We start from the raw sequence: 10914 nt of genomic DNA, 5'->3' as shown, positions 1-10914 counted from the left end.
CAAATGTGGTCGGGCTTGTTCATACAAAAGTGTCTTTCTGTCAAAAGTTTCCCTTGGCGTCTTAATGCTCAGCCTGGTAGTCACTGCAGGGTAATCGGCATTCCTTACATGCTATAATAGTGACTAGGAGGGGTTTGCCTATCAGTATCATCTTGACACACCCCTGCATGCTATGCACCTTTCATCAACAACAAGACACTCCCAAGAATAAAGCTCAATCACAGACAATCAGACATTCCTACTTCAAGTCGGATTGTCACTTAAATTTTACGTGTGCTCCTGATCATTTATACTTTTATATAACTGTCATTCAGCAAGCCAGACAAGTCTGTTCGGCTTCCGCTAAAGTTCAGTTTAACATGATATTAAATGCCATTTAGTAGACGTTTCATTCATTGTTCGAGGCTCCAGATGGATCCAATGGGCCAGTTTCTTTGAGGCCAGACTGTATAAAGTTAAGTGGCAAATTTGGATTTTATGACATTTATTGGACCTCAGCGAGTGATTATTATTCTGGAAGGAAAGTGGAAATATAGCTGGAACAAGTGCACCTCACAGTACTTTTATTAGTATGCTTGTGGAATGCACTTTCCACAGGGCAAAGTTCACTGTCAGTCATATTTTAAAACCAATGGGAGATTGATAACACAGTCATGTTGCAGGACTTATCAACGTGTCAAGTCTGTCATACATTTAAAACTAATATAAATATACTATAGACTGTTATAATTCTATTTAATTTTTTTCTGTGACTCTGAATAAAGCACCTGTTTAATGGTATCCCTGTTACAACTTCAGGGCTATGACGACAGAATCCCACACCCAGTTAGCAGGTCTGCTTCCTCAACACTTAAGTTGACCTGCAGGTCCTTCAGCACTCCACCCTCATTTTTCGAATCTTCATGCAAAGCAATTAGCGAGGTTTACAAGTTGGTGATGGTGTCAGAAATGTCAAGAGGGAGAGGGCGACAGGAAAGGTATTCTTCGATTGTTCTGCGAGGCCACACCTTTGGGTGGCCTTGGATCTCCTCCCTTATGGTTAAAAGCACAAGGAGTGACAGGGGTGTGATTGTGTAGTACAGTGTGACAGACAGGTGTTCACCTCTGAGCTACAGTGAGAGTTTACTTTGTCCAGCAAGTCGGAGAGCCTTCTGTGGAGGTACGTACTCAGACGTTTTCTGAATTATTGGTCGGTTTCAGTGAATATTTCTGTGTAGTGATAGTTCAGACTTCAGAAAAAAACTGTTAATGATATCATGTATGATATACTGAGTTTCTCAGACAAGATGTTTTGCACTAGGATGCTGTGGGGGTGAAGAAATACATCCAAAAACATACAGTATCTGAGGACTAAATAATGATGTAACTGCAGTTAGAGACTTTATTCTGATGAGTGAGCGCATGCCTCAGATGCCCTGATGCCTTAGTAACAAGGACATGAAACACATATACACACACTGTAGGTTTACTTGTACGGGCTTGCGGTTTCTTACTGTGAACCTTAACTAGTGTAGATTGCATACAGTGCAGAGTAAACAGTATATATTTTCGTATTTTGAGTGTGTTGGAGCAGCACTTTCTGCCTTAAAATGTGTTTTCAGTCCAGGCACCCAAACCACTGATCAGATCACAGACCCAATCTCATACACTATAGACTGTCATCTGATTACCGAACCAGTGTGTGATGGCACAGCACATTTGAATTATTATTCTATTATCTTAATTTGTTGTGAGTCTGTAGAGAAGTTCTTTTGTAGAAACAAGCCAAAATAAAACAAATCCAAAGCTGAACACACAGTTTGTGGACTAATAGCTCTCATCAGACTGAAAATGAGATAAATATTGCCAGTTAAAACCTGTCTCTCAGACGTAGACATCGGCCTTCAGGTTTCTGATGTGAAAGTGCGTGTGCTCCATCACACGCACACGGTTGAAAGGGCACAATTTTTTTTTATCATCAATAGCTAATGGCATGTTACAGCTTAGCCCCTCAGTTTTGCTGACAAAGGTGTGTTTGGAGAAGGTGTGGTATGGAGGGTGGGTGTGTCCTCATGTGGGTACAGAGCAAGACAAACCAGTTTTTGGCCTAATCGCTGAGTCTGGGTTTGAACAAAACCTTCAGTTGATGTGTTGCTGGGACAAAATCAACATGGTATGTTCACAAACCAGCCAGGTGATAACACTACACAAACATGCATAGAAAAAAAAAAGAGTCCTGATATTTTTCAGCTGAGTTTGAATGTTCATTGATCTCAGGTGAAACTTCAAAAAGATAACGTGCTGTAAATCTATGAAAGGGCTCAGCCTACACTGCCACCTAGTGACTCATGTGTAGTACTTTCATCATGTGACGCATTACCTTCTTGTTTTCTCACCCTTGTAGGTGAAGTTACAAGATGAGCTCATACAGAGTTTGTAAGTATCCAGAAAAATCAAGTAATAAAATGTAAAGGATGAAATCCTAAACATTACTTTGTCACAGTTTAATAATGCCAATATTATCCCACATATGTTTACATATTTTTCATCATCATGTATTATTTTAAATTTATAATTGCACACCAGTCTTTTAGCCCTCAGTCAATTAGTACAATACAAAATGCCCAATAGATGATTGGACAAACTAATGATGACACAGTAAAAATATAAAGAGTACAATTCAAGACTAATACTCATGAGACAAGTGATAAAAGAACTAATGAAAAAAAACAATAAGATAGATGAAAAGGTATTTTATAAAAAGTATAAGACATTATAAGAATAACAATATACTTGATGTGCAGTAAAGGTCTGTGTAAAATAAATAATAGTGATTAAAGCATGAGCAAAACTAAGAATTAGACAAAGAAATGTCAAAGATTGAAGTTCAAGGAAAAATACAAGTACATGTAACATAAGCATTAAGATGCTTAAAATATATTTGCCTTGTGTGTAGTTGGGCCATGTAAGTTTACATGTCAGAGTTCTAAGACAAAATGAACAAAAATAGCCAATTAAAACCTTCCCATGCTCATAAAAATAAGTAAGTGTGTTGAATATGTGAGTAAGAGACGATCAAGTTCTCTGTGTCTCGTGGTAGCAAAAACAAGAAGCACTTCCAGCATGGCAGTTGAAGACAGCAAGAAGAAGGCATCGCTTCTGAAAGACGGCAGCTGGATCAGAAGAAACGAGGAAGAGGATGAGCCTGTGGAGTAAGTCATACAAACATAAAAGTTGAAACACTGGGTGTGACTTTGTGTGTCAGTTTGCCTTTGTCTTTAAAAAAAAATCCTCCCCACACTTTCGCAAGTCAAAGTGTTGAGTCATATCTGCTACAATGTATGAATGAATGAATAAATTAATTGTTATATTTATTTTCTCCAACAGCCGTGACCCAAACTTTGGCAAGTCCCTGCTGAGCAGATACAAATCCAATGAAACTCTTGCAAGGTAAAACAACCATTTAAATTATCCTCAAATTAAGTACAAAGTAATGAAAAACAAATATCGACTGTGATGACTGAAGGTAACGTAAAGAAATATTGGCCATTAATCCTTTTGTGCAACATTAACTTTGATCTTTTTCTCACAGCTCAGAGCCTGAAAATGTAAAAACCACCAAACCTACAAACCCATCAACATCTGTGCTGGCTCTCTCCAAGAGGTACCATTTCCATAAACCAACTGGCATCCTTTTGTGATTTTTAAAATGATAAACATTTTTAAAGTAGATTGTGACAGGCACCTTAAGTTGTGATTTCTGTCACTGCAGGTTTGGTGGAAGTCAGGATGAGCTGAAGAGCAGGTTGGTACAGTATTTAAACAGTGCTATAGCTTTTTTCCCCCCCTCTGTAGACAACAACTTTCAGTAACTTCAACTGCACCATGTTGCTTAATAACACATCTATCTTACTTGGCAGCACTCTCCCACCCAGCAAGACTACAACCTCCCACACCAAAAGGTACATTTTCATAACACAACTAATGGGAGAATATCTACTGATTTATTCTTGGAAATCCCCTGAATAACCTCCTTTTTTTTGCAGCAAATATTCAAGTCTGAAGTCAGATTCTCCCAGTGTGTATGTATTGCTCCAGTCCATGACACAAAATGTAAAAATCATCCAAGGAACAATAAATATAACGAATAATTGCTTTGTTTTTTCATGTGACCACAGCACCACCACAACCAAGACTACTGTCACAGAGGAGCCGAAGACAAGGTACACAACAAACATTTGCAACAAACCAACAAGGACAAATGTTACAATGAAACTTCTGGTAAATTCGTTTTACATTCCTCCTCCTTCAGCACCAAAACCACCACAGTCACCAAGGACGGCACGACCACTGGGACCACCGTCACCACCGGCCAGAGCGTTAGGTAGAGAATACTACAACATTCATATGTCTCACATTATCACACAATGAACCTGTTTTATGCTTAATGACAATGCTAATTTATTGATTTATTTTTAATAGATCTCCTGTGATTAAATCTCCCACCAAGACCGAGACATTCACTGAGCGGGTCAAGTCTTCAAGCAAAGGGTAAAAATACTACTGTATACCAGTCAGTGATGGAAGAAGCACTCACTATTTACCACAGTACTGAACTGCAGTTTTGTTCTATTAGTACTTTACCTGAGTATTTTGATTTTATTTTATGTCCTTTTACTCCCATTTGTGATAGTAAAACATTTTACACCGAGAAAAACTTCTTACTCGTTATATTTTATAGTTATTGGGCTACATAAAACATACTGTATGATAACTACCCAATAAATAAGTTTAAATGAGCTCCACCTCAACCAAATACAACATGTGTATGTTAACGTACAAATACATCAATGATAATGATCCAGTCATACAATATAACACTGACAGGGGACATTCTGTATATTCAGTACTTCTTACTTTTCAGTAAAAAAATTTGCCAATATTTCTTTGCCAATATTTCTGTATGTCCACTTAATGTAACATTTGAAGGTAACGCTTTGCATCGAACTTAAATGTTGTTGCTACTTTGGCTTAAGAGTCTCAAACCAATAGGATTTGGAACCACTGATGTCATCTTTAACAACACTTTTTGCTTTATAAACTAACCCGGTGTTTGGAAATAATTCATCTGAAAAGTAACTATAGCAGTCAGAAAAATGTAGTGGCATAAAAAGTGCATTATTTCTCTCTAAAATGAAGTTGATTAAAGATTTCAGGATGCATACAATAGACAGTTAAGATTGTACTCAGGTAATATATCTAACTTCTGCCCCTGCTACTAATTGTAAGGAGTCGAATGCAAATTAACAAACTGAAATTAATTCTCCTCTGCAGTCATATGATCCCTTCACAGAGTTGCTGATGCACACCATACGTGCTGGAGCGTTAATTTGATCTCTGATTGACTTCTCTGTTCACACAGGTCACTGCACTCACCCTACTCACCGACCAAGACCACTAAAGTGACAGAGAAAACTGTTACCCCCACTAAAGAGTAAGTTATTTTCAGATTTTTAAATTAACGGTAGAATTTAAATCTATACTATTTAACCTGTGTTTAAAATATTTGTTTGCAGTGCGGAGGACAAACTTTTCGACACACTCATCCCCTCGTCCGTCAAAGAGGATTTGTCCCCCACAGACAGGTGATTTATTCATTCCTGAAGTTTTGAATGTGAATTATGTAAATCAATATACTTAAAATGTATTTTCTTCTTTGCAGTAAAACAAGGGTGTCCACAACTGAGACTGTGATAGTGAAAAGCAGCAGTGACACCGAGTAAGTTTCATCTCACAGAGGGTATAATGCACTAGTGAGATTACATTCAAATTGGTCAGATGAAAGTGATTGAATAAATCTGCTCATTCTTTTATTTTTCTAATTGGCAACAAAATAAATGGCGATGCCACCAAAAGACCAAAACCAACCACGAAGTTAGCTTCCTACTATCTGTTGTGCTCTGTGCTATAGAGCTCCATTGTTGTCTAAAACTGAGAGCCTTACCGCTGTGGGTGACACCAGTCCCACATACCCGATCCTGCTGCCGCAAACACCCAGTAGATCACCAAGTGTGTATTAGTTCACCTGTGAAAATAGTTCCCAAAAAAATATACAGTTTACTCCTGCAGAGCTGATAAAGGAACCTTTAAAAAAAAAAAAGTAAAGTAATTCCATAGTAAGAGACACATTGCTGCTTCTGGTGTTTTCATCTGATTTGGTGACAGCAAAAAAGTAAATGAATAAAACATCAAATTCCATCCTTAAAAACTACCACTTTAACAAGAAAATCCTCCATGTACAGTAACATCACCAGTAGGATCGTCTCTCCTGAGGCCCTTGCATAATACATTTTCATCTCCTTCCTGAATGTAGGCTAATTTAAGGCCCAGACTTTCTGTGGGTGTGTGAAAGGGTGTGCGAGTGTACACCGTGCTCTTGTAACGGCTGGTGCCTCGTGCAGTGCGCTAAAGAGCTGTACAGTCATAGACATGTAACAACGAACGGATACAATAGTGACATTTTAAACCATTTTATCCTACCAGTACTGGTTGTTTTTTTTGTCCGTGAATGTAATGTCACTTTTTAAATTTTGAGTGGTGTGGAATGATATAACGCTGATTACATTAATATTGACCTGCCAGTAATCTACCAAATCTCAATCAATACTGATCAACAAATGATTTACCCTCTGCTTAAATTATTGCAGAGCTGAGAATGAACTCTTTGATACACTTATTCCCAACTTGATCAAAGATGATCTCGCAGACAGGTAATGATCGCACTTACTAATAAAACTGCATGCAGATGATTTTAATATCAAATGCAACTTTTTTTTTCAATTATTATTTTTAAGTCCCCCCATTTAGCCTTTATTTTCACTGATATAAACATTTGATAAATTGTTTAAAACACACCATAATGTAGTGGCTAGCAGATATAAGTGCTTGGTAATGTATTTGTTAACAGTCATAACTCCTCCTGTCCTGTGGGCACCCATAATTGGTTATATATTTAACATTATAAAATATGTCTTCATAGAAGAAGAATTTCTGACAAGCACTGTACATTAAGAAGCACTTAAAATGTCTTTTTTTTTTTTTTTTTTTTTTAGTTAAAATGCCCTTTTAATATCTCATAAATGAGACAAATCATATTTTTTTTAATGCTGAATTGAGCAGACTTGAAATGCCATTTTAAACTATAACAATCCATCATCACCATGATGTAATAAGTAACATTTTCATTACAGCAAAACAACTGTGTCCAGTACTGAGACTGTGACAGTGAAGAGCAGCACTAATGGGTGAGTTACTGCAGGACAGCATATACCTGTAGCATAAATACCAGACACTCAGATAAAGATATTTATTTATTTTTTGCTTTTCCAGAGATGGTGTTAAAACTACAACCACAAAAAGGAGTTCCTCTACGTAAGATAGACTTTAATCAATCATTAAAAAAATATATATATAGATATACCATACAAAATATAAAGATTGCACCCATAATCACCATATATATGTAATATTGTTATTTTTAAAGGGCTGAGGATGGCCTGTATGACACCCTCCTGCCTAAATCCATGACATCTGGTCTGTCCTCCACTGTCAGGTGAGATGTTTCAGTATATAATAAAAAAAATAAAAATAAAAAAAACCCAGCTATTAATTATGCCCATCAGTGAATCACCATGTCACTCTTTTATAGCAGTACAAGCCTCACAAAGGAAAAGATCATCTTTTGTGCATGTTCACTGTATTTATTCCAGTTTCTTCTGACATTTTTTTGGGGGTCATTTAGAGGAGAAAGCCCAACTGTGTCATCACCCACCTCCACCCGCAGCATCACCAGGTAAACTTAAAACTGATGCATGCCTAAAACCCTCAGAACATCTCTGAACTTGTAAAAACTATTCACAGAACTGTTGGATTGGAAGGTCCGTCAGTGATTGAACTTCATTTTTTATGTTCAGGCCTTTACCTTCAAATTTCGATTCATTTAACTACATTGAAGTTAGCATAAGACTTTACATCAAGACCTGTTAATTCAGACGTTTGAGATTTTGAATCATGATAATATTATGTACATCCAAATCAAGTTTCAGTTGTTTATATCAGTGAAAATAAACAAAACTCATTGCTTTGAATCTTTGACACAGCTACAGCTCGTATACTGATGAAGCTCCCTCCACCCGCACCAACTCCTACACCATCAGTACCAAGCCCAGGTAACCATCTGACCATCGTCCACATCTCTCACACTCACACACAAACACTTCTTGTAATCTCTGATTATACAGATGAAGTCAAATGTGGCTGCAGTCTCTCTAATCTGTTGTGTGTTTGCACACTCAGCGACGACTACAACAGTGAGCGCAGCAGCTATTCTTACTCCAGACCTGACTCCAGGTAAGCAGCAGAGCAAACTGAAACCTTACACAAAGTATACAACAAGTTAGAACATTTCTAAATGTCGCATGTGATCTCTGGTTCATTTTATAGTTATGAGTACACCAGTGTCACCAGTCCCGCTGTCTATAGCAGCACATCGTACAGGAGCAGCAGGTATGAAACCATGTCAACAATGGGAAGGATTGTTTTTGGTGTATAAACATTATAGGAGCCTAAACCAAGACTCTGTCTCTCACTCTCACAGCAGGTCAGATGATGTTCTGGGAGATCCAATCTACTCTAAATCCTCTAAGAGCACGTACGCATCTCCTGAAAGGTAGGAAAAGGGCAACAACAGTTTTCCTTGACCTTGGAAACAGTCACGTGAGAATAAAACTACAAACACTAAAAGTCTACGTCTTTACTAGCAGCTCTGTGCAGCTGCATTAGTACACAGTGTTGCTTTGAGTTAAATACAAACGTCAGCGTGCTACATCCTGTGACAATGCTGACATGTTGATTTTACACAGGTCTCATGTTTACTATGTGCAATACCTGCATGTAACCATGGTGAATCTCCAAAGGGAATATTTGATAGTTGTTGTTTTTTTTGTAGAATCTTTTTTTGCATGAACGTAGATGTAAGATGTTTTTTAAACTTCCTGTTTTCAAGGTCAAATCTAAACTTAGATTCACAGTGTTCTTTTAATGCACTTAAAAACACTTAACTAAACCTTTTTCTCATATAGGACAGTGCTTGAGAAAGACCTGTGCACCTCTTGCCGTAAACCCTTCACCAGTGATGCCAAGATGGTCCTGGATGACATGAAGATCAACTGCCATGCTTCCTGCTTTAAAGTGAGCATATTCATTTTGAGATGTAACTCTCCTTGTCTGTCAGCAACAGGCAGTGGTTCAGGAAGAAGTATTTTGATGCTTTTAAATAAAACAATAAATACCTTAAAAGGCTCCATAACAAGTCCTGTTTTTAAAATATTACTGAAGTAAAGTGGAGCTCTGTTGCAGCAAACTTAAACCAGAGCAGCAAATTTGAAATCAGCCATCATTTATTTTTAACATTTCCACCTGTACATCTCCCACTGTGACATCCATTGTGTGAACGGTGCTACAGCCACAGTCACATAATATTTCTCTAGAAGCATTGTGAAGTAGAAGTAACTTTGAAATACAATGCAGTACTTGAATAAATGGACTTAGTTACACGAAGCCACTGGCAGATGTTCAGTCACCATCTGTGTAGCGGAGGGCCCAGCATGCATCTCCTTCCTCATGTGAGTGTTTGTTTGTGTTTCCCCAGTGTGGTGTATGTAACAGTACTCTGGGTAATCTGAAGGCTGGGGACAGCATGTGGATCTACAAACGCATAGTGCACTGTGAGAACTGCTTCGAGGTCACCAGAGGTAAAAGAAAAAAGAAAGACGAAATATATGCGTATATTTGCAGTTTTTTCATCACGTAAAACTCCAAAGAGTAAATGTTTCTATGTATTGTATGTATGTTTATGTTGTTTAATGACAAATCAAATCTAACTGGTGCTGTTCATTTCCCACCCCCGACAGAAAAATGGCGACGCTGAGCCTCCATCAAATGGATTATTGCTTATCATTAGGCTTTGGGTAACACGGGTCTCATGTATTTGCATTATAAAAGGCTGACAGATCTTTATCCCGGTGTTTTGACAAATGACAGTTGCATTATGGATTTCACTTTTTTAATAACATGCATGCATACATAGTGCACGCAGTGTAAAATGCGTTATAGTGTGGCTGTGTTGTCATGATATTGCCGTCTTGATATCTACCCCTGTGCAACTTATCAGATTTTGATGCTTGTGTGTAAAATAATGGGATATATTGCAGAATTGAGGGCCGGGGGCTTTTTCTTTGTGCAATAAAAGTAATAGTCTAAATGTATGTTTATCTAAAAAAAAAAATATATATATATATATATATAGATATAGATATAGATATAGATATAAATGTTCCATTTCTTTTAGTGGATGTAGAATAAAGAATGATGATCACAGCAATAAAGTCAGAATTTACCATTCAAAACAATAAAAGTGAGATGAGGAAAATTCAACTTTTGTATTTTCTCAAATTGTCAAAATATTTTCTCCAAAAATAGACTTTTATTTTGTTGTATCTCCGTACAGATCACAGATACAGTTCAATGGGATCAAAAATTTCCCTCAAAAAAATTTGCCATCACATGTCATGTCCTCTGCATTGTGTGTGGGAATTTGTCAACACAGTAGACAGCTGCACATTTCCTTCATAAGTTTGTGCGTAGTCTCTCACTACGTTCTCCAGCGTTATACTTTTAAACTAGTGATTTACTATAAGATGAAACTAAAATGTCTTAGCTGATGCTAACAGAATTCCAAACAAATTGGCTGTTGGAAAAGATTCCTCCAATCTCTAATCAAAAGCGGTCAGCCAATTGATATGTCAAACATAACTGCTTTTCCTTCATGAGTGAGTTTGTATGACTACAGAGAGAGCATGAAAAACATGCGGTGAG

General features: G+C 37.4%; 1 protein-coding gene across 1 annotated transcript; it reads left to right on the top strand.

Annotated features, from left to right (window-relative positions):
- Positions 1 to 916: 916 nt before the first annotated feature.
- Positions 917 to 10468, top strand: scel (sciellin). Its single transcript, XM_069154216.1, has 26 exons — positions 917 to 1159; positions 2384 to 2415; positions 3080 to 3191; positions 3367 to 3429; positions 3572 to 3643; positions 3752 to 3784; positions 3900 to 3941; positions 4026 to 4061; positions 4158 to 4202; positions 4292 to 4363; positions 4462 to 4530; positions 5402 to 5473; positions 5556 to 5624; positions 5702 to 5758; positions 6687 to 6749; positions 7230 to 7283; positions 7369 to 7410; positions 7523 to 7591; positions 7781 to 7831; positions 8139 to 8207; positions 8335 to 8388; positions 8482 to 8544; positions 8636 to 8707; positions 9120 to 9228; positions 9689 to 9791; positions 9951 to 10468. Exons 2-26 carry the CDS (start codon positions 2397 to 2399, stop codon positions 9965 to 9967), a joined length of 1527 nt encoding a protein of 508 aa, XP_069010317.1. The 5' UTR covers positions 917 to 1159; positions 2384 to 2396; the 3' UTR covers positions 9968 to 10468.
- Positions 10469 to 10914: the final 446 nt, after the last annotated feature.

This window comes from Embiotoca jacksoni, unplaced genomic scaffold, assembly GCF_022577435.1.
Source record: "Embiotoca jacksoni isolate LCO1_2020_lvr unplaced genomic scaffold, fEmbJac1.0.p SCAF_2, whole genome shotgun sequence".
NCBI lineage: Eukaryota > Metazoa > Chordata > Actinopteri > Embiotocidae > Embiotoca > Embiotoca jacksoni.
This window is presented reverse-complemented; position numbering and strand designations above follow the sequence as displayed.